Genomic DNA, 24,763 nt, shown 5'->3' on the forward strand with positions numbered 1-24,763 from the left:
TCCTGGTGCGTTAAGTGCCAGGGCACCAGGATGTACATTTACATCTTATGTCATTAAGGGGTTAAAATACTGGTTTGGGAACCTACGATTTTTTTTTTTTTGCGAGAGGTTATACATTTTTCTTTACATTTCCTACCTGAGTGCAGAATATGATCGCATAAGTGAAGCTGAGCTTTGTCATATGACATGAGATTAATTGATACCTAAAAGGCTAAGTTTCCACTTTGGTTTTTTTCTGGCAATTTCTGAGCCAAAGACAGAAATGTATTCAAAAGGAATGGTAAAAATAAAGGAAGGACTTACACTATTCCTCCCTTATGGATCCACTTTGGACTTTAGCTCAAAAACTGCCAGAAAAAAATAAACCAAGTGGAAACTTAGCCAAAGAGAGACAGTGAGAGTTCTGCTTACCCCGCCCATATAGATTGGGCAGGGTACACAGGACTCTCCCAGGAGTGGAGTGTCACGCCCCCTCCCATAGACTTGCATTGAGGGGGTGGGGTGTGAAGTCATGAGGGGCGGGGCTATGACGACACGACCTCCCGATGCCGGCTCAAGCATTTGGAACAGTTTGTTCCAAATCCTGAGCAGCAGAGTACCCCTTTAAGCTCCAAAAAAAACCTGTAGATTCTGTACTAAAACTGTTTAACTCCTGCTGGTATTGGACATATGTGACTTTCAAGGTTTCTTTAATTAAAAATTAAAGCAGACAATACAAGGTAGGGCAGAAAAATAGATTTTATTACATGCTCTGTTAAAGGGATTACATATTTTAACAATTCACCCATTCAATCAGTCTTGTAGAACTTTAAATACAGCAATGTGCTGCAAAACCATCCAACAGCTGCTCAACCTAAAATAGAAGAAAAAAAAAACCTAATATTTATTGTAGACCCTCATTCAAGAAGGTTGTATCCAAAACGCACATCCTCACACCATAGAAAGACACACAGGAATGTACGTTATTCTTTTTTCCTATCCTTTTTTTTTTTATTTTTTGCTGACATATGTGCAGAAGTGTTAGTCAAAAACAAGGACGGTTGACTCAGCGGTGGATCAGCCACGTTCTGTGATTTATATTTTAGAAGGAGTGTTTCCCCTGAGGTCTACTTTGTAACAGTCTTACAGAATCTTGCAGACTCACTACCTGAGAGGCAGCATGAAAAAAGAAGGTCTGAAGATGAAAGCTACATATCCCAAATTCAGAAACAATGAGTGTTATAAAGAGTAAAAAATAGCTCTTTATCTACAGGCTTGTAAAATATGTTTAAAATAGCCAAAAAAGGCACTGCATGGTTTTCCATTCATTACCTATCAGGAAAGTCCCTGCTCAGTGACCAAATACTGGCATTGTAAGGCCATAGCCCTCTTATAGCTGGGCAGGTGCCAATGGAATTATAAATAAAAGGGGAGAATGGTTCTCATACCCTTTGCTATAGTAAGGCATCGGCTCTGTAGTGTATGGTCAATAACAGGTCTAAGTTCCCAAGCACCACTGTCCACAGGCTCGATAAAAACTACTACCGAGCCATCAAGAGAGATCAAACAGTAAAGCTATTCAGACCAGTCCCTCGCCCATCCACCGTTGCAGCAGACGGATAAACATCTTTGATTCAAGTCAGATATTAGAAAAAAAATATTACATATAATCTCAGTGGCTAAAAACATCAATCACTAAAAATTCCTTTGGCTTTGAGATTTTTTTTTTGTTCCACCAAGTAAATGCGGGGTGAAAAACAGAAGGTGTTAATATGACAGTGTAACTAGTGATAAGTAGCCCTATGTTTACACCATCTGCACAGTGTTTTTGCCATACATGTCTTCGTAATAACAATACCCTGTACATCACTGGCATTACCATTAAGCAGGGGTGTGCTGTCAGCACCTGGACAGTAAAGCCTTTATCTTGAACTATAATATAAATACCATATAGATCCATTTCTAGCGAGACAAGAAAAATAATCTTTTGTGATGGCATCATGACAGTAAAGCAGGTTTCCAAAAAGACACGACTGACTGCAAAGGGCAACAAATGCCAGTGAGTGCCAACAGTAACCAAGGCAAGTGCATTCAGTTAAAAATATGCATATGGCCAGACATTGGCAAGTGGAGAATTAAGGAATCTGTGAAAAAAAAGTGATGTAGGTGTCCCATTTAAGCAGCCTGATCCTTAGCGAGTGTTAAGTTATTGAACTTTCTAAAGTACCTGTGTGTGCCCTTTCAGTTATCAGCATCTTGGCATTGCACCTTCCTCATTCATGTTACAGCCTGACATATTATATTATATGAAAGCTAAACAGTAGTAGAGAACCGAAAACCATAGGTACACGGTACCATTATAAAAAAGGACACTGTCTTCTACTAGTGCACCAAATTGATGGCACTAATAGATCCCTGCATTCACTGCTTACATGCCGCTAGACATGCAAGCCATTAGGAGTGAAAGCCATAGCCAGTTTGCTTGCTAAGGGCAGAGGAATTTCCCCTTGAAATTCTTATTCTGCTTATGAATATCAGTTTTTGTTCCTCTTCCTCTGAGGCCAAAGGCACAGCGAGTGAGAAGTTTGGAAAGACAAAAATAAAAGAATATTTGATATATAAAAAGTCCCCTGAAAAAACAAAGTCAAGACCAAAGAGTCTTAAGGTGCCCTTAGCTGTCCAAGACTTGCGTAAATGTCCTCAGAGTAACTGAGCTCCTCAAAGATTGGGATGAGGCTTAAAAGTTCTGTGTCTCCCATGTCATCAAACCACGACTGCACCGGTACCTGCAAACAGAAGACTTAGTTAGTATCTCATGATAGAGGGATGTGTGCCATTAAATGCATTAAAGGGGTACTCCACCCACAGACATCTTAATCCCTATCCAAAAGGATAGGGTATAAGAAGCCTGATCGCGGGAGTCTCATCCCTAGGACCCCTCAAGATTACCATGCAGCACCAGTGCCTCAACCAGCATTCTAAAACAGAGGCCCTTATTTACTAAGAGTGGAGTGTAGGTTTCTTTGCGGGTTTTAAATCCCTACAATTTATTTTCCGGTGTTTACTAAGGCTTCCCTAAACTTATTTTACACATGCTCTGATCTGTGGGGTTTTCCTCAGCTCAAATCCACCACATTTTATGTGAAAACCTCAGTAAATATGTTGGGTTTTTGTGAAACTGTTGGGAACACGCCCCTTTTACCAACGACCACGCCCCTTTTTTGGGTTTTCTTTGCAAAATGGAGAGTTAGTCAGGATTTTCTCAATTCTGGCGCAAAATCTGGCGCACAGAATTTCTGGCGCACAAGCCGACAAACATGTCGGGTTTGCAATAGTAAATGAGGGCCAGTATGTTTAGAACGCTGGATTTGGGCGGCTGGAGATGTGACGTTATGTCACTCCCCCTCATGACAGCACACCATGCCCCCTCCATTCATGTCTATGGGAGGGGGCGTGATGGCAATCATCCTTGAAGTGCAAATACTAGAATCCCCTAATGCCATTTCGAATGCAAAAGCACAGTAGAAGCTTCTGTATTACATGTGAACATCCACTTTAAACTTTATAGAATTAAAAAAAGGTACAGCTATCCTTTAGTACACTTTTTTTTATACAATGCCGTCCATGTGCCGCAATATGGCTTCTCTCAAGATCTTTATTTTAAAGGCTATGGACACCTTTGCACTGTTTATTTTATTGTTTATTCGTTTCCTGAATGCAACATTTCTAAATAGTCTTCAATCCAATTTTTTGGTAACATTTAGCTGCAAATGAAAGAAAAGATAAGTCGGTCACATGGACTTTCTACTCTCCCTGTTAAAGATAGCAGCATGGAGGAGGGAGGTTACACAGCAGCTCAGATTGTGGACAGTGGGAGGAGAATCTCCGGAGGGCATGGAGAAAGAAAGGAGAGCAGATACAAGGCAGTCTGCAGGAGGAATCAACAAAAGGGCAAACAAACATATGAACCTAATATTTATTGCTGCAGACTCCCTATTCTGCACATTAAAACAAAAAAAAAACTACTAATTTTCAAGCAAAGCTTATGATGTTCCAGTGTTCATGTAGCAGAAAGAACTTTTAATCTTTGTTCTAAAGCAGCTTCAGACATCTGGTATTGTTAATGGTTTCCTAGCAACCGATCCTTATTACCTCTCAATACAATCTGTCAGCAATACTATTGTGTGCAATAATTAAAAAGACGGAGCCTGGAAAATAACAGAGACTCTTAATGATGACCTGTAGCTTCACAAGCGGAAAGCCACGGCATCTGCAGTTCTGCAAGGCAGACAATAATGTTAAATACTGAAGGTTTAATAACATCTATAGACCAGAAGTAGGAGAAAAATAAATCAATAGTCTGGATACTGAAGCAGCTTACCTAGTTATACTAGAAGCTATTTAGCAACATACATAAGTCTTTTGGAGGACGCACGAACAACGCCTCTTCCAAGAACACATTAAGATCACATTATCTTTAACACTTACAGCATTTTCTGGATGGAAGATGTAAGATGCTGGAGAGTTGTCTAGAATGATCGTCTTCTTCAGGTCCCTCCCCAGACGGCTCAAGTCTTTGACATAGCAGCCCTGGTGGAATACACAGGCTTCCCTGAAGAGACGGGAACGGAAGACTCCTTCCTTGTCCAGAAGATCAGTCACTGGATCGGCATACTACAAATAAAGATTGCATCAAAAGAAGTTTAGTCACCATAGGAATCTACATAGTATTAGTGATGTTGCCAATTACAGATGGAAACATGTTGCCATAGTCTGTATTGTAAAAATCCAAAATTATATCTCTGTTCTATACAGTCTACTCCTGTGACCCAAATGTCAGTAGAACCGTATAAGCTATAATCCGATCTGCCCTAAAAATCCTTCCTCAGACTGGAGATCAGACTGAAGTAATGTTCGAACGAGGATTCTTAAGACACATATTTGCATTAGGGATTAGCTTATTTTGAACAAAAATCATCAAAGCCCTTTTTTTAAGCCATAGCTATTTAAGCAAAGAAAGAAAAAGAAAAAAAAAAATAATAATCACTCCTACAGATATCTCTTCCTACTATTCAGTTAATTTTATTCTACTATTCTCCTTTGTCAGACATTTTCAGGTAGAGAGAGGATAACTGAAATGTTCTTCAATCAGTTAAGGACGCACGGCGTACAGGTACACCCACGATCCTGAGTCATTAAGGACTCAGGGCATACCTGTACGTCCTGAGTCTTGTTAAAGGGATTTAAACCATTATCACGAGTGGAGAATGCTTTAAAGGGGTACTCCGGCCCCAAGACATCTTATCCCCTTTTCAAAGTATTGGGGATAAGATGTCTGACTGTGGGGGTCCCGCAGTTGGGGACCCCCACAATCTTGAATTCAGCACCCACCACGGGGAGCTGCACGCCGTACTGCCAGCGGAATTTGAAGTGAAAGTAAAACTATCCCGGCAGCTCAGCGGAGCTTATCGGGACTATTGCGACAGAATTGCGATGTCCCGATCAGCTTACTGGACAACAGGAGGGTCCTCACCTGCCTCCTGGTCATCCGATCGGCGATCTACTGCTCCAAGCCTGCTCATCAGACTGGAGCAGCAGAGCGCCATTAACACTGATTAATGCTATGCTATGGCATAGCATTGATCAGTGTATGCAATCAAAAGATTGCAAGTTATAGCAAAAAAAAAAAAATGAATACATGTGAATAAGTGGTACCGCCCCGTGCGTAAATGTCCAAACTATTAAAATATAGGGTTAGCTAAACCATACTGTCGATGGCGTACACGTAAAAAAAATACCAAAATTCTAAATTGTACATGTTTGGTCACTTCATATACCACATAATAAAAAGTGATCAAAAAGCCCCATCAAAACAAAAATGGTACAGATAAAAACTACAGACCACGGCACAAAAAAAAGAAGCCCTCATATAGCCCCATGTGCGGAAAAATAAAAAAAAAAGTTATAGGGGTCAGAAGAGGACAATTTTAAGCATACAAATTTTGGTGCATGTAGTTATAATTTTTTTTAAGTAGTTAAAATAAAAATAAAACATAAATTGGGTATCCCTGTAACCGTATGGACCTACAGAATAAAGATAAGGGGTCATCTATAACAAAAAGTGCACTGCGTAGAAACAGAAACCCTAAAAAATTTGCTTATTTTATTTCACCCCACAAATATTTTTATTTTTATTTTGCAGTGACATCAGTCATTTTACCCAAAAATCTATGGCAATACGGAAGAAAAAAAAAAAGAAAAAACACCATTTTGTAACTTTTGAGGGTTTCCTTTTCTACGCAGTACATTTTTTGGTAAAAAAAATATACCTAATCTTTATTCTGTAGGTCCATACAATTAAAATAATACCCTACTTCTATAGGTTTGATTTTGTTGTACTTCTGGAAAGAATCATAACTACATGCAGGAAAATTAATACGTTTAAAATTGTCATCTTCTGACCCCTAAAACTTTTTTATTTTTCTGCGTATGGGGCGGTATGAGAGCTCATTTTTTTTGCGCCGTGATCTGAAATTACCATTTTTGTATTGATCTGACTTTTTGATCGCTTTTTATTCATTTTTTCATGATATAAAAAGTGACCAAAAATACGCTATTTTGGACTTAGGAATTTTTTTGCGCATATGCACTTGGCCCAGCAGTTTAATTAATGATATTTTTTTATAGTTCGGATATTTATGCATGCGGCGATACAACATATATTTTTATTTACATGGTTATTTTTTTTAAATGGGTAAAGGGGGTGATTTGGACTTTTATTAGGGAAAGGGTTAAATCACATTTATAAATTTTTTTTTTAAACACTTTTTTTGCAATGTTATAGCCCCCATAGGGGGCTATAACACTGCATACACTGATTGCCATCACTGTTCACTGCAAAGCCATAGCTTTGCATTGATCAGTGTTATCGGCGGTCAATTGCTCAAGCCTGAATCTCAGGCTTGGAGTTATCAATCGCCGATCGGACGTGCCGGAGTAGTGACCCTCCGCTCGCGTCCTAGCTGATCGGGACACCGCATTTTCACTGCGGTAGTCCAGATCAGCCCCGCTGAGCAGCCAGGAAGGTTTTACTTTCGTTTTAGACGTGGCGTTCAAAGTTGTTTGTAAAGGGTTAATAGCAAGCAGCACCGCGATCGCTGTTAGCCTCAGGTCCCGGCTTCAGTTACATGTCGGGACAGACCAGATATGACAGCGGTCACCCCGCATTATATCGCGGGAGCCAGCCATGGACGTAAATATACGTCCGTGGTCGTTAAGGGGTTAAGGTGAAAATGGGCTGAGTCTTTAAGGGGTCAACAAGATGACTGATAATAAAAGTCCGGAAAAAATAAATTTCCATGGTTACTTTTCCCTTGTGTATCGTCACTATTGATTTATCAAAACACATGAGATAGGCGGTTCATCTTAGGGTGCATTCACACCACTTTTTGTACATACGGGTGCCGGTGTAGTGCTGCAGAATGTGTTTTGCCATAGAATGTGATAGGGTGACTCAGCACTTTTCAGTGCTTCAGCATCACAGCCCCATCACATTCTATTGGCTGACACTCGCACACCCAACCGCTACCATTGGTTACTGTGGGGTGCGAGTGTCATGTGACATATCTTTATCCACAAACACTGTTCATTGGAGTGCGACTTTGGCTACCACAGCTAGAAGATGTCTCTTGCTGTGATAGCCGAAGCTTCATGGGGGCTCGCGCTTGCTTAGCGTGTCAAGCCTGCACCCACGGCTCACAGTACAAGATGACAGTGGGAGGATGGATGTCTCCTCCCGCTGTCAGCAGGCCCTGTGCCCGCGGCTCACAATACAAGATGACAGCGGGAGGATGGATGTCTCCTCCTGCTGCCAGCCAGCCCGCGGCTCACAGAGTACTGAATACCCTGCATCAGTGCTGCAGCTGTATATTCAGTGCTGCAGCTGACATGTAACACATTCCCTGCAAGGGGGACACAGCGCCCGTGGGGGATATCAATATGTAAGCGCAGCGGCTAACAGTTAATCCCTCCCCCACCATGGGGACCGTGCACCTGTGGGGAGAATCGGTTATCATGGCAGGGAAGGGGTTAACTGTCAGCCGTTGCGTTGATACACCGATTCCCCCCACGGGTGCACGGTCCCCATGGCAGGGGTTAACCGTCAGCCGCTGAACTTATACACTGATATCTCCCATGGGCGCTGTGTCCCCATGGCAGGCAATGTGTTACAATACCCAGCCGCATCGCTGATCCTAGGTATTCAGTACACTGTGAGCCGCGTGTGCAGGGCCTGCTGACAGCAGAAGGAGACATCCATCCTCCCGCTGTCATCTTGTACTGTGAGCGGTGGGCGCAGGGCTGACACACTAAGCGAGCGTGAGCCCCCCATGAAGCTTCGTCTATCGCAGCAAGAGACATCCTTTTGCTGTGGTAGCCAACGTTGCACTGCAATGAACAGTGTTTGAGGATAAATATATGTCACGTGACACTCGCACACACCCCCAGCCCCTGCAGTAACCAATGATAGGGGGTGGGTGTGAGAGTGTCAGCCAATAGAATGTGATGGGGCTGTGATGCTCAAGCACTAAAAAGTGCTGAGTCACCCTGATACATTCTATGGCAAAACACATTCTAAAGGCACTACACCGGATCCGGCGGGGGGAGGGGCAAAACGGGCGCTCCCGTACCCCGGCCGGATCAGCCCGTGACTCCATTTACTTTAATGACCCAACCGGAGTCAAACGGTGACTCCGGTTGGCTCAGTTTTGACCCGTATGCGGTTTCCTGACCGGACCTAAAACCGTAGTATACTACGGTTTTAGGTCCGGTCCAAAACCGCATACGGGTCAAAACTGAGCCGACCGGAGTCACAGTTTGACTCCGGTTGGGTCAGTAAAGTAAATGGAGTCACGGGCTGATCCGGCCAAGGTACGGGAGAGCCCGTTTTGCCTCCCCCCACCGGATCCGGCACCCGTATGTACAAAACGTGGCGTGAATGCAGCCTTATTACACAAAAGTGATGGTGTGCCACTAGGATGATCTGTGTTGTTCTGACCACTGGGACCCACACTGATCCCAAGAAGGAAGGGGACGCAGCATGGACTAGTGCTGCATCATCCTGTTTTTTTTTTGTTTGTTTTTTTGCAGTTGCCACCTGCTTCATAGGCAGCTACAGTATAACCCTTTTATACTTAGAAGATGGTGGCATACTAAGTCAGCATTGATGCCCCTTTATTCTAAGGATCATTTGGGGTCCTAGAGCTTGGAGCTCCACCAATCATAAGGTGATGGCATATAATAGCAATAAGCCATCACTTTATAGATAAAATATTTAATATTCTAAGGCCTCTTACAAAACAACCAATTACAGCTCATTGTTGCATATTACGTTTCCATACAACAAACACTGGAGAACATAATCAAAAACTGTCTAATTCTTAAACAGTATAGCCTCGGACTAAAGACAGTCACAAATGTGTGCCAGAAATTGTGCATTTAAGCTATGCCTCCATTCTGGTGAGAATATGCCCACTTGCTGGCACATCATGCCCACTGTCAAGCAAAAGTGTGGTGCAAGTCATGCAAGCCAATTGCACCAGATTTTTGAAGTAGGCAGTTTTGCAGCACATGTTGATGGAGCCATTCTATCCTAGAATACTCAAATTTTTCCATTATTGTAGAAGCTTCTTCTTACCTTGGCAAGGCTAGCAGTAAATAGTACACATTCATAGAGCTCTCCCATTCTTTCCAGAAATTCATCCACATAAGGCCTCTTGAGAACATACACCTTAAAAGGAAGAAGTAATATGAGAGAAACTGGCCAATTAGATCTTGGTCTTACCATGGAACACAACCAGTTGTCTAACATCTACAAGTTGTTACATAGATGTCCCACTGTAATAAGACTGGCACATGTATTCTTGTATTTGGTACTGTACACTACATATATAGATGCAGTCACTAATCTACTGTTATACACCCCATATATCGCTACAATGTGAAATAGTGAGTGTGCAGCCCATGTGACAGGGTTTGTGTCCCCTCAAAATAATTAAACACACAGCCATTAATGTCTAAACCTTGGCAACAAATGTAAGTACACCCCTTAACGGAAATGTTCAAATTGGGCTCAAAGTTTCAGGCTCTTGGCAATCCTCGTGTAACCTCGGCATGTTTATGCAGAGCAACAAGTTTTTTCATATCCTCAGAGAGTCCTTTGCCATGATGAACTTCCAGTGACCAGTATTACAGAGTGTGAGAGCGATAACACCAAATTTATGACACCTGTTCCCCATTTACACCTGAGATCTTGTAACATTAAGGGGTCACATGACATCAGGGAGGGAAAATGGCTTATTAGGCCAATTTGGACATTTCCACTTAGGGGCATAGTCACTTTTGTTGCCAAGGTTTAGACATTAATGGCTGTATGTTGAGTTATTTTGAGGGGACACAACATTAACCCCTTAAGGACACAGCCCATTTTGGCCTTAAGGACACAACCAATTTAATTTGTGTTTTCGTTTTTTCCTACTCGCCTTTTAAAATCCATTACTCTTTTAGATTTCTATTTACAGACTCATATGAGGGCTTGTTTTTTGCACGACCAGTTGTACTTTGTAATGACATCAATAATTTTACCCTAAAATGTATGGTAAACCCCAAAATAAAATTTTTTTGTGTAAGGAAATTTAAACAAAAATCATAATTTTGCTAATTTGGGGGGGGGGGGGGGGGGGGGGTGTTGGGGTTGTTTTCACGCTGCACACTTTACGGTAAAAATGACATGTTTTCTTTATTCTATGGGTCGATACGATTAATATGATACCCATGTTACATACTTTTCTATTACTGTACTGCTTTTAAAAAATCTTAAACTTTTTTATTTTTTTTTTTTAATTTACAAAATCAGTACGTTTAAAATTGCCCTATTTAGACCACCTCTAACTTTCTTATTTTTTCCATATTCAGGGATGTGTGAGGGCTCATCTTTGATCTGTAGTTTGTTTTAGTACCACTTTTGTGTATATGTTTTTGCAGTTTGAGGTGACAAACAAGCTGAAATTTTTTACTCTATTTAATTTTTTTTTTTTAAACGTTTATGCCGTTCGGGATCATTAACATTATATTTTTTATAGTTCGGACATTTAAGCACGTGACAATTCCAAATATGTTTATTTATCGTTTTTTTTTTTTTTTACACTTTTGTGTATTAATATGGGGAAAAGGGGCGATTTAAAAACTTTATTGGCGGAGGGACTCACTTTTTTTCCACTTTTTTTAAAAAAACTTTTCTTTTACATTTATTTAAAACCTTTTTAGCCCCTATAGGGAACTATTTATAGTAATCATTAGATTTCTAATACTGTTCATGCTATGCATAGGGCTTAGTACTGATCAGCATGATCGGCGATCTTCTGCTCTGCTGGAAGGCAGATCAGCGCAGAAGACCCGGGAGATGGACGGATGCAGGTGAGGGGACCTCCGTCCACCATCTTGGCTGATCTGATCCCCGCGGCAGTGCCATGGGCGATCAGATCAGCCATTTATATTTATCACGGCATCTGAGGGGTTAATGGCAAACATGAGAGCGAATGCAGATGTCCGCCATTACCGGCGGGTCCACAGCTGCTGATAGCTCCTGCACTCACTTCACAGCTGCGACGTAAATGTAAAGCGCTGTGCGCAAAGTATCGCTATGCAGCGCTGTACGTTTATGGCGCGTGTTAAACACTTACACAGGATGTGCACTCACTACTTTACATTGTAGCAGAGTGTAATTTCTTCAGTGTTGTCACATCAAAAGATATAATGAAATATTTTTATATGTGAGGGATGTACTCGCTTATGACATACTTATGGTACATTATAGTCAACATATAGATATGGTTGGAATATAAAGTCCTAATGCTATAACCCCCAAAGGGTCAGGTATAGACACACAGGGCATATTCAGTTCCTTTACCAAAGATGGAGTGCTTCTTCCTCTGAATGGAAATCCCAACCTTCTTCAGATGTAATATCAGCTACTTCCTGAAACAAGTAATCAAGAGTAGGCCGCGCTGTGAGGAAACAGCCTATCCTGGATTACTTGAACCGGGCTACAGCCAAGACTATGTGAGGTCTTCACTGTTTCTTCTCACAGTTATAGGGCAAATAAAAGTGATTAAAAAAGAAAAATATATATAGTGTCCACGCCTTACCTGATGAGTGGTCCCCTCAATCTCTACGGGAACGATAAAATCTGCATTGTTGATTGGCTACACGAATAATAAACAGAAAGGTAGAATAATTTAATTCAAAAAAGAACATTCTCTACAGTCACAAAAGGTCCTCAGTAAAAATAAGTTGAAAATCTCCCAATGACACATCTGTAAATAATATTTGTGTATACAATCACATTCTGTGATGTCAAAACCTAATGTTTAAACAGAGATAAAGGACATTACACAAGCACTAATCTTCCTACAGTAGCAGACTGTGTATTATATGGTTCTGGATACCTTACCACTGTCTATTGGGACAATCCTGGATTTCGGGCACTTTCTTGGGAAGACAACCACATACTCTGATGTATCCCGTGGCATCAAAAGCACAAGGCTTTATTTTTCTTTCATGATACTCCGGATGAGCACCACTTTCAAATGTATTTATGTCCCATGATTCAGGTGAATACAATGGTGTAGCCGGGAGCAGTCAGCTTCCTCCTCCACCATTTACTCTGACAACACTGTAGGGCGCCGCAGCAATGCACTAAAGTCACTACACTTACCTGTGCAGCTAAGAAGAGGCCTGCACAAGGAATAATGTATCATTTCACTATAAATTATGAAAATATTAACAGCGGCCTTAGATTTTTGTGACCTGTATAAAAAGCACTTCCGGGGAGATCCATAGCCCATAGCAACCAGATTGCTTCTTTCTCAAAAATAAAAGGAAGCAATCATATTGGTAGCTATGGGCAACTCAGCAACTTTTCCTATGGACAGGTTTTACAAAATCTCCCCCTTAGTCTTGTTCTTCTATATTGTCATTAATGGGTTTGTCCAGCATAAGGAGATTTTAGTATGTACCTGGCAGACAGTAATGGACATGCTTAGGAAGGATCTGCGCTTGTCTTGGGGCTAAATGGCTATGTTGTGAAATTACCATAACACTGTGGCTAGCTGTTAGTGAACTGGGTATTTCCTGTTTGACTTTTTCTTTATTGACTACAAATCCCACAATTCCATCTTCCTCCCTCCCACACATCAGCCACCCCACCCATTGAAACATAAATGAGCTGCATCCATTCAAATCAGTGTGGTTTTCAATCAGGGTGCCTACAGCTGTTGCATTAGTTGCAGATTGATCCCTCCACCCATTGAAGCAGACAGGCTCCCTGTCATCAGCTGACTAGTGAGGTCAGGTCTCAGCCGCATTGCAAGCTGGGAAAAATCCGAAATAACAGTCATTTTGTATGCTGGTAAAAATATTGGAGTGAAAATCACAAAAAGAATTGTGAGAAAACCGTCACACACAGGTACAGACACTATATTATGAACTACACTAACTTCACAGCCCCTGTAGCATAGTCAAATAAAAAAAATTCCTGGAATACCCCTTTAAATCCCTTTGTAACTTCTAAAATTTTTATAATAAAGACAAGATAGGAGCCATCATCTCATACCACGCATTTTCTACCTTGTAAAGAGCAATACCCATGTACTTCACCATTTTCCATACAACATAATAGAATATTCACCTGTATATAGTTAATCCGTACCTTAAAAGAGCTATGAACCAGCGTTTCGTCTAAGTCTATCACCATGCATATTTTTCCTTTATCTTTCGGCACTACCTCAGGGAGTAATGAGGTACCTGGAATCTGAGAAAGAAAAAAAAAAAAAACATGTAATATATTAACTTACCTGGGCGCTATAAAAACAGCATTATGTGGGAAATACAAACAACAGCCTAATCTGACACTAATCATCTATGGTAAACAACAAGCAAAGGAAATAGGAAAGGTCAAGACTAAAGTGTTCTATAAGCGCCTGCTAAACAGGTCTTTTCTCCTGCCCCACCTGACGAAACATGCATCAAAAATTAGCCAGAAATATGTGTATATATTTAGGTATTTTGATCAAATCATGCCACGTAAATGGGAAAAAAAAAAAACAACAAAAAAATTTATATATATATATAATATATATTTTACACACACACAGTGATCCCTCAACTTACAATGGCCTCAACATACAATAGTTTCAACATACAATGGTCTTTTCTGAACCATTGTAACTTGAAACCAGACTCAACATACAATGCTATGGAATCTGTGAAACATGAATGGATATTTCACTGGTAAATCCCCTGCATTCCTAAAGTGCATGCACTGACTGGTGTCTGGTAGCGCCCCCTACAGTACAGGGAGGTATTATATGTTCTGTACTCTTTACCTGTACCAGGGTTAGCTGCTCCTTTGGACATCAGGTGAGGGCGGTTCCAATTATTTTATTTTTTTTAAAAGGACATTGCGTGTTCTGTACAGGACCCAGAAGCAGCTTCTGTCCTCTAGTCCGGGCATGCTGGGAGTTGTAGTTTTGTAACAACTGGAGGCACCCTCTTTGGGAAACACTTAAATAGACAGTGATTACAGCTCCCAGCAGATCTTTATTACTTTTATATGTAAGGATTTGCTTTATCTGTATTAGGTATCTACTTATTTTTCTTTAATCCTCACTTTTTCCTATTTTTGGATGATATTCTGGGGCTTCAGAACCAATTACCAGGTTTCCATAGAGTTATGGTCTCAACATACAATGGTCTCAACATACAATGGTCGTGCTGGAACCAATTAATATTGTAACTTGAGGGGCCACTGTGTATGTATATGTATATATATATATATGTATATATATATATATATATATATATATATATATATATATATATATAAAAAATAGAATGTTTTTTATATTTTATTTTACATAAAATATTTTACCAATTTGTTGAGTTGAATTAAAAAGTAAATACAAGGATGTTCAATAATAGTGCTGCCCATTTTCATGCATGTTTCATTGAAAAGGTGCATGGTACCAAATACACTAGTGGGACTTAAAAAATCCTAAGGGTTTCCCAACTGGCAGCCATTTCTCTTAAAGGGAGTGCTCACTATCTTTCTGCAACACAGGGGGGGGGGATTAAATCTATTAAAGCAGTCCTAATGTACCCTCTGGAATAAAAATGGTTTTACAAATACAGGAAGACATCACTTCAATGACCATCGGTCTTCAATGTATCTACCTGGAAAGGATGTAAGAGTGAGCAGAGCTAGCCGAGGATTAGATCCTGCGACCTGCAGGTCACACAGATGCTTCCAGGCAGGAGTCTCAGCTGGCTGAGCACCCTCTTCGGTCCCACTGGCTGAAGCATTAAAAGTGCAGGTAGGAGAAGCTTATTGGTGAAGCTGCATTTCACATATTTATTTCTTGAGATTTTATGAACTATGCACAGAAAATGAAAATGAGAACAAAAGTCTGGGGACAGGGTCGGAGGGTTACAAGAAATGGAATAACCTGAGATAAGTAACTTCACACCGGCATGAGATTCATTGTCATCTTAAGATGCGACAACACAACTTTTAGGGGCACTGTGTGACTGGCCCTAAAAGGGGACACAATCTGTGAACAACCAGAACTAGAGCGATGGCAGAGCCTCTCTGATATCTGCCACATAAGAACATTTGGTTTCACTAAGTAGCCCTTAAGTGATATTCCTGTTCTTAAAGGGGTTATCCAGGAAAAAAGACTTTTTATATATCAACTGGCTCTAGAAAGTTAAACAGATTTGTAAATTATGAATACAGTAGAGAATAGAATAACAGCGGCACTCACCGGTCTCTTTAAAAAGGCTTCTTTATTAATACATACTCACAACATGAAATGCAGTAAGGTAGAGGGACCCGTGCAGGGGGGGGTAAGTAGTAGGCAACAGACTCTGTTTCACGAGCTTCATCCAGCCATATCTACCTGGAATTCTGTGCTGCTTCTTATACAGGTGGGCGGCCAATTGCAAACGCTCTGGACCGCCCTCCTCTCCTGACACACCTGGCAAGTTCTCATTAGAGTCTCACCATTGGCTAACCACCATTTTATTTAAAGAAAAATACAGAGAATACATGGCTAGAGAAATGTACCCCGAAAGGGAATTTTGCATGTAAGTCATGTAGTTTCTGTAAGTATAATGCAGAGTTAAAAACTATGAGATTGGGTGCAATTACGCACACAGTAACCGACCTTATTACTTGTAGAACTAAAATTTGTGGTATATGTCATCTATTGCCCCTGTGGGTTCTATTATATAGGCAAAACTATAAGACAATTATGTGCTCGTATTAGGGAACATCTATATTCGTTCCGTACCTTGAAAGGAGCACCGCGTCTTATTGCCCATATGATGGAAGCCCACAAAGGACAATTGGATCATCTCAAATTTTCTGGGATAGAAAGAGTTAAACCCAAACCGGGGATAAGTTTGGACCAATACCTATTGCAAAGAGAAACATATTGGATTGTACAAACAGCAGCAGCAGGTCCTCTCGGATTGAATGATAAAGTTTATTATGCACCATGTTTTTAAATATTCAGTTTTTAATATGCACATGTCTTTGTATATGCTTTCTTATACTGACGCACTCACAAAAATGGTGATGGTTAGCCAATGGTGAGACTCTAATGAGAACTCGCCAGGTGTGTCAGGAGAGGAGGGCGGTCCAGAGCGTTTGCAATTGGCCGCCCACCTGTATAAGAAGCAGCACAGAATTCCAGGTAGATATGGCCGGATGAAGCTCGTGTAACGAGTGAAACAGAGTCTGTTGCCTACTACTTACCCCCCCTGCACGGGTCCCTCTCCCTTACTGCATTTCATGTTGTGAGTATGTATTAATAAAGAAGCCTTTTTAAAGAGAAGACCGGTGAGTGCCGATGTTATTCTATTCTCTACTGTATTGAAGATTTGAACTTTGCTTCTACGTCAGAGCACCACCACATCTCTATTGGTTTGTCCTAGTCACACGCCCGCCGTACAATCCAGTCTAGCCAGTAGGAGCAGTGCCGAATATCACATCTTCTCCTTGCCCTGAGATTTGTAAATTACTTCTATTAAAAAAAATCTTAATCCTTTCAGTACTTATGAGCTTCTGAAGTTAAGGTTGTTCTTTTCTGTCTAAATCCTCTCTGATGACATGTTTCTCGGGAACCGCCCAGTTTAGAAGAGGTTTGCTATGGGGATTTGCTTCTAAATTGGGCGGTTCCCGAGACACGTGTCATCAGAGAGCACTTGGACAGAAAAGTACAACCTTAACTTCAGAAGCTCATAAGTACTAAAAGGATTCAGATTTTTTTTATAGAAGTAATTTACAAATCTGTTTAACTTTCTAGAGCCAGTTGATATATATATATATATATATATATATATATATATATAAAAAAAAAAGTTTTTTCCTGGATAACCCCCTTTCAGTAGGACTGTACCATCTTAGCTGAAAAGTATACCTAATGCAATGATGGATGGGGTATATTTATTAAAGTTACACAGCCACAAAGTAGGGAGTCCCAGTAGAACATAGAAGAGATTCTGATACAAGGCCAAACAGTAGTGGACCAAAAATCATATTTATATCAGATATAAGGCCTACAAAAGTCAGTGTCTAAAAATTTGAAGCTTTGATGGAGTTCTCCTTTAAGAGAACTTGAATCAAAGCTTTAAAAGGGGTACTCCGCTGCTCAGCGTTTGGAACAAACTGTTCTGAATGCTGGAGCCGGGAGCTCGTGATGTCATAGACCCGCCCCCTCATGACATCACGCCCCACCCCCTCAATGCAAGTCTACGGGAGGGGGCGTGACAGCCATCACGCCCCCTCCCATAGACTTGCATTGAGGGGGGCGTGACATCATAAGGTCTACTTAGGACTGTAAGACTCTACCTGGGAGGTATTTTACAAATAGTGAGTCCATCCTCCTCATGTAAGTAATAGCTTACATGAGGAGGATGAACCAGATACTTTGAGTACATTGAGGGACAAAATAAAATACAATAAAGTTATAACACAGCTAGTATTATAGTAAAGTCCTTGCACAATCAGCAGCTTGCATTGCTGTCTGAAGAACAGGAACAGTAGATATTTTTGGGAATTCTCCCATATATACTGAGTTTTATTCCATGAGACTACTCCTTTAATTTCATAGAAAAACTAGATTTTCTATAGACTTTCTAATAGGCTAGCATTGAGGGAATCCTTAACAGAACATGGCAGCCATTGTACCTCGTGACTATTGATGTATGAAAAAGCTCCAAGTACTAAAAAGATACATACCTGGTAAAACTGATACTGAAGACACTGAAGTAACTCCGACTGAAAGAAAAAGAGGAAAATACCGCAGGTAAGCCATCCTTATCTTTATTAAAGTTACACAACCACAAAGCAGGGAGTCCCAGTAGAACATAGAAGAAATTCTGATACAAGGTCAAACGGTAGTGGACCAAAAATCAAGTGTGGACTAGTCACAATTTGGGCCATATGAGCTAAAAATTAATTTTTAGTATTTTGGTCAGCATTAATTTTTTTTTGCCCAAACCAGGAGTGGGTAACAAAACACAGAAGAATTTGCAAATCTTTCCATTATTGATGTTCTGTGTGTTAGTTCCTCTCCTGGTTTTAGATAAAAGTACAAAAAAAACATACTGACTAAATTCTACATATGAAACCAGCTTTAAAATTTACACCACCACTTCTGTGGACAGTACACAACTATTGAAAGTACCTTTGGGGTAGTTTGGGTATCCTCCTTTTGGGTGGGAGGTTCACCGGTGCCTCCTTGTCGATTGACATTCTGTGCACTGAGGCAACAGAAAAGTGCCTTAAATATGCTCCGACTTCTAGGCTTCTTTGGCGAGGACCTGGAGACTAGCCCTGGAAAAAAAGAAGAAAAAAAAAAGAAAAAAACAGTTTAGCATTAATTTAGCAAGGTTATTCACTTTTTTGAACACTAGGTGGCGGTTTGTTTCAGGTCGTCCACAAGTTTAAATAAATACATAATAGAAAAAAAAAATTATAATCATGTTGGCAAGTTGTAAATCATACTTTACCAAACAAATGGCAAAACACTAGGAAAAGAATGGGGGAGATTTACTAAGCCGGAATTAGATTACAAAATGCTGCAGTCTATATTTACCCTCATTGACAGCTTTTACGCCTACCTCAACAATTTTGAGTTATGTGAAAGGGGTGCGGCTAGGAGTAGTCTAAAATGTACGAAATGTATTGAAAACATGCACCATTTTTGTATGCATAGTATTGGTGTATGTGTACAATACCATGAGATTGCACAATGGAAATACACAATGCCCACATGCAATTCACTAACCTTAAAGGGGAACTCTGGTATATACATTCTCATCCCCTTTCTGATTGCAAGGGATTAGACCCCTGGGACCCCCTGTAATCTCCTGCCCAGCACCCTGGTTCTCCTCACGCACGGAGTAACCTCCGCTCCGTGCACAGATTGTCGACCACCAAAGTACGCGGTGGTCGACAAGTCCCCTCCAAGCATCTCTACGGAAGAGCTGGAGATACACGAGTACAGCGCTTCGGCTCTCCCATAGAGATACATGGAGGGGGCCCGTCGAACACTGCTACGTGTGGTGGCCGTACTATACTGTCACCTAACACTAGGGGGCAGTCAAACCACTGATTGTATTAGACTATGTTCCAACAGGAAAAAAAAACACCAAACCCATTTAAAAAAAGAAGAAAAAAAAAAAAAAAAAAAACACCACACACAGCACATTTGATTTACAGACTTGGATATGAATGAGCAATAAAAGCAGAAATATATATAGCCGTAGTTCATAAAAAGAACAGGAACGATTGTGCAATAATCCTGTAAATCGTGTGCAATAAGCGTAAAAAGAAATATAAAGCAGCCCTGAGAAGTTTGGAGTTAGAATAAGAAATTTGGGATAGGAAAACACAGTAGTCTATTAGGCCCTGATTTATCAAACTGTGTGAGAAAAAGGGGAGGGATTTTCCCACAGCGACCAATCACAGCTCAGCTAACGAGCTGTGGTAAAGTGAAAGCTGAGCTGTGATTGGTCGCTGGGGGAAATTACTCCACTTTTTCCTCACACAGTTTGATAAATCTGGGCCTACACAGGGGTATAAGTCTGAAGCATTGGAGGACTTCAGATTATGCAAAACAACTCCTCCCAGCATGTCCGGACAGCCGACAGCTGTCTGGGCATGCTGGGAGTAGTAGTTTTGCAACCACAGTTTGATGATCACTGGTCTAAGGCTTCAAACTAAAATCATGTGCCAAAATAATTTAGCACCGACCATGCCTCCTTTGTCAAAAAATGCAAAACTAACCAAATATTTGGCATGTCAGTTTTTGTCGCAAATTGCCATAGTAACCCTTGCCATCATGGACCAAGTTGTATGGGCGACAATTATAATAATATCCCGGATTGTATCTCCGAACATTAAATACTCAACTTTTTCCATCAAGTTAACCGAAGCTCACTACATTTAACTATTTCACCGCCAAGACTATCGGGATTGGGCAGACACCACTGTACCGCAGGGACCATTTTAGCTTGAACAGAAGCTGCAGAATGGAAAAAAAAAAAAACGACATCACCCAAAAAATAAAAAATAAAATAGATCAGATTTCAGGAAATGCCTGAAGGTGAACGCAAGTTTTTTTTTTTCTTCGGCTCAAAAAACAATTAATCAAAAGTTCATATCAAAGAATTCCACGCATCACAAACAGCCTTAATAGGTCATGTGGAGACGGCGCAAAAGGCAAGTTACTGGAATGGCTCCAAGACTGTTCATTGCTGTTGGTGATCCCAGATAGGATCTACAGTCTAACCTCCAAAAATGCATTTGGTTAATCGTGCTTACTTCCCCCTCTTAGCTTCAGAGGTCAAGAACAAGTTATAAGATAGCATCTTCAAGAAATGTCTAAAATCGACATCACAAACTATATCTTAGGAAAAGTAGTTGTTCATATAAAAAGGACTGTCAGAAGAAGATAAATATTTAAAGAGGTACTCTAGGGTATCCTGTGGTTAGGGGATAAGTTTTATGATCATTGGGGGTCCCATTTCTAGGATGCTGCGCGTTCAGAGAATCACCAGCTAAGTTGGGGGCCCGTCTGAGCCTGGTGATGGTCTCCGAGGGTGGGGGACAGAGCGCACTGCGGATGGGAGAGTAGCCATTGAACTCATGAGGAGCAGAATGTGACTAGTGGCCTTGGATTAATGGGGTACTCCCGTGAAAAACATTTTTTTAAATCAACTGGTGCCAGAAAGTTAAACAGATTTGTAAATGACTTCTATTAAAAAAAATCTTTACCTTTCCAGTACTTTTTAGCAGCTGTATGCTACAGAAGAAATTATTTTTTATTTATTTTTTATTCCTTTTTTGTCTTGTCCACAGTGCTCTCTGTTGACACCTCTGTCCGTGTCAGGAACTGTCCAGAGCAGCATAGGTTTGCAATGGTGATTTTCTCCTGCTCTGGACAGTTCCTGATACGGGCATCAGGTGTCCGCAAAGAGCACTGTGGACAAAAGAGAAATTCAAAAAGAAAAGAATTTCCTTTGTAGAATACAGCTGCTAAAAAGTACTAGAAGGGTAAAGATTTTTTTTTTTTTGTAGAAGTCAATTACAAATCTGTTTAACTTTCTGGCACCAGTTGATTAAAAATAATAATAATAAAAATAAAACGTTTTCCACCGGAGTACCCCTTTAAGAACTTACATTAATAACCCACAACAACATGGCCCTGATTTACAAAGCATTGGGTTTTTAGTGTGGAATGTTGTCTCCTCTCTATCTACTATCAGGACATACGCATCGGGAAAGTTGACCACAACTTTTTCTCGTTGGGAATTTCCAACCATATATAGTAACAGGATTTTAGATGGGGGATGTGAGGACAGACCCCATTTGGACTACCCCACCCCCCTTTTAAAATTTGAAGGCTTATTTTGCACAGTGCACAACATTCTGGGGCACCACCCAGGTTGGGTTCACAATAGTAAATCACAGATTGCAGTCAGCTCACATAGGGCTGTATGTTCTCGGCTTCAAACAGAGCGCGCGGATGGATAAAGGGAACATCCTAACATTCTGTGGTAAGAAAAGTATATAACTCCAGCGCTTCTTGAAGTAGAACATTTTAAAGTGAATTTGACAGCTGGTTCACCCGCACTAAATCCAATACACAGGGTTGTAATAAAATGATTACTTATTACGATCCTTGGTCCTGTTGTAGCCTTAGAGCCTCTGTTGCCAATTTGCAAATATGCTCCTTTGCGAAATGGAGGCAGGAGCCCGCCCTTTGAGCTTACCTGCCTCTGCTTCTATATGCCTGCCCACATCTGAATATGTATATTCTCTTCAGAGTGATCATATGGGCATAGGCTCTCACATCATTAGAACGTGATCTGAAGAGGATAAGCATATTCAGAGGTGGATAGACATATGGAAGCAGAGGGGGCGGAGGCAGGGAAGCTCGGAGAGCAGACTCCCACCTCCATTGCGCAAAAGAGCATATTTGCAACAGAGGCTCTAAGTCTACACGGGAACACGGATCGGAGTGAGCAACACAATTTTACTCATGTTCAACGGCACTTTAACCCTGTGTATTGGGTTTAGTTTGGGTAAAACAGCTGTCAGGTTCACTTTTAATTCTTTATTCTCAGTAGTGTGAAATGTTGTCTTGTAATTTTTATTACTAACACGTTTTAAGCCAGAATGTGGCTCTCCCTCATAGTAAGAGGAAAGGTCACATGCTGGATTGAAAAGCATTAAGGGTTAACAGTTTTGTTTCCTTGGATTTCCAATACTATTTTACTCAAATGAACATTAAAAGGGGTACTCCGCTGCTCAGCGTTAGAACAAACTGTTCCGAACGCTGGAGCCGGGAGCTCAAGACGTCACGCCCCCCCCCCCCCCCCTCTCAATGCAAGTCTATGGGAGGGGGCGTGACGGCTGTCACGCCCCCTCCCATAGACTTGCATTGAGGGGGCGGAGTGTGACGTCACGAGGGGGCTATGAAGTCACAAGCTCCCGGCGCCGGCTCCAGCGTTATGAACAGTTTGTTCCAAACGCTCAGCAGGGGAGTACCCTTTTAATAGAATTTTATCCACAATTCATCACTAGTCAAATGGCTAAATCTTGTGTAATAGGTAGGAACTTAGTTTTTCCATTGTATGGAGTTATTACAGGGAAAAAATACAAAAAAAATCAGATTCCATTTCAAGTAAAAGGATTATATTTTTGAAATAGAAAAACTTAAAGTATGCTCTATATGAATGGATTCCAGAAAACTATTGACTATTGAATGTTGGAATCAGAGACGTTTCTACATGATCGTTACTACCCTCTGGATGCTACATCTGCCTTTTAATCTTAGCGTCCCACTCCTGAATGACAATAGATAGATGCACATGAAAATAAAATGAGCAGAATATTCAAAAGTAGTAAGATCTGGTCTATGGTGTCACCAGCAAAACACTAGGATATAGGGTTACATGGTCAATAGCATCTGGAAGCCACCTCTGATTAAGGCACTGCAGACGGCCAGACAGTAGTAAACACTTAAAAAGCAGGTGTGAAATTACCCAGACTGTTTCCGCTGCAGACGTACAGCGTATGAACCTACAATACAGCAAGTACAAGAAGCGCTTTTTGTGAATACTTTTTTATAACTTCCATGAGACACTAGTAACAGCTCCCTGACCTCGTGGTTAGGTCCCCCAGGTCATTCTAGCTGTATTGAGTTGTCTCCTTCAGGAACCTATAAACAGCCACAACTATTTTCCCAGGGCAGGGGGCCGCTAGTAAAAGGATACCAATATAGACCACCAACAACTTGCTTTACGCCATGAGGAAGGTAGTTTGTCCACTGTAAATTATAAATATACTTTAGAACAGTGTTCTGCAACCTGTGGCTTTCCCTCTGTTTAAATACTACAACAACCAGTGTGCATCAACAACTTGTGGAGTAGTTTTGGAGAACATTGCCCCAGAATATTTTTTTTTTATTAATTATTATTATTATTATATTATTTTATTATGCTTTTTGCCTTTGGATAAGTGACGGGGTTGATGTCAATTTGCTCTGGTTGGACCCCTGTTATAACCAGTAAAAAATAGGCACTGGATCTACGGCACTGCCGAGTGGTATAAATGCAGAGACACACTAAGCCCTACCTGTTTTATGAATGCAAATCCTATTCTACTGTCAGTGGGTCATTGCTGCTCTTCTCAAAGTGATACGTCCGAGTCAACCTACGGCAACCTTACCTGGATGTAGCCAAATCCGCAAGAGAGTGATTGATAAACGTTCTGACAAACCATCTGAATAGCCCTCAAAGCAACTAAAAAGGATAAAGGTTATGATAAATGACTACTGCGGGCAGAAATTCATCCAAAAATCCGCCATACCTTACATACCTATAGGGCTGGGTTCACACTTTGATGAGTATATTTAGCCAAAGTCAGGTCAGTAGTGAGTGTGGCCAAAATACTACAACTTAGTTTTTAAGTAGGACTCCTCCTCTTTTCATTTAGAGTCCTGAATAAAAGTCATTATTCTGAGACTCCAAGTATTAGTGTGATGTGGTATTCTAGAAGATCATACACAAGAAGCAGGAGACATCTCCGAGACCTCAATCTATATGCTTCCGGAGATGACAAATGATCCCAGGTAAAACATCATGAATAGTCTTA

The 24,763-nt window shown here is 40.8% G+C and overlaps 1 protein-coding gene across 1 annotated transcript in view; it reads right to left on the minus strand.

Moving 5' to 3' along the window:
• Positions 1-720: 720 nt before the first annotated feature.
• The window catches only part of CTDSP2 (CTD small phosphatase 2), a 45,819-nt gene continuing 21,776 nt past the window's right edge, over positions 721-24,763 (minus strand). The window contains exons 2-8 of the mRNA XM_056562630.1: positions 18,786-18,934; positions 18,338-18,376; positions 13,745-13,846; positions 12,183-12,239; positions 9,674-9,766; positions 4,468-4,653; positions 721-2,765 (exon numbers count right to left, since the gene is read on the minus strand). Coding sequence (XP_056418605.1) covers positions 2,640-2,765; positions 4,468-4,653; positions 9,674-9,766; positions 12,183-12,239; positions 13,745-13,846; positions 18,338-18,376; positions 18,786-18,934 — 752 coding nt within the window. The 3' untranslated portion in view covers positions 721-2,639. The remainder of the gene's footprint in view (positions 2,766-4,467; positions 4,654-9,673; positions 9,767-12,182; positions 12,240-13,744; positions 13,847-18,337; positions 18,377-18,785; positions 18,935-24,763) is intronic.

Source organism: Hyla sarda, chromosome 2 (genome assembly GCF_029499605.1).
Source record: "Hyla sarda isolate aHylSar1 chromosome 2, aHylSar1.hap1, whole genome shotgun sequence".
In the NCBI taxonomy this organism is placed as follows: domain Eukaryota; kingdom Metazoa; phylum Chordata; class Amphibia; order Anura; family Hylidae; genus Hyla; species Hyla sarda.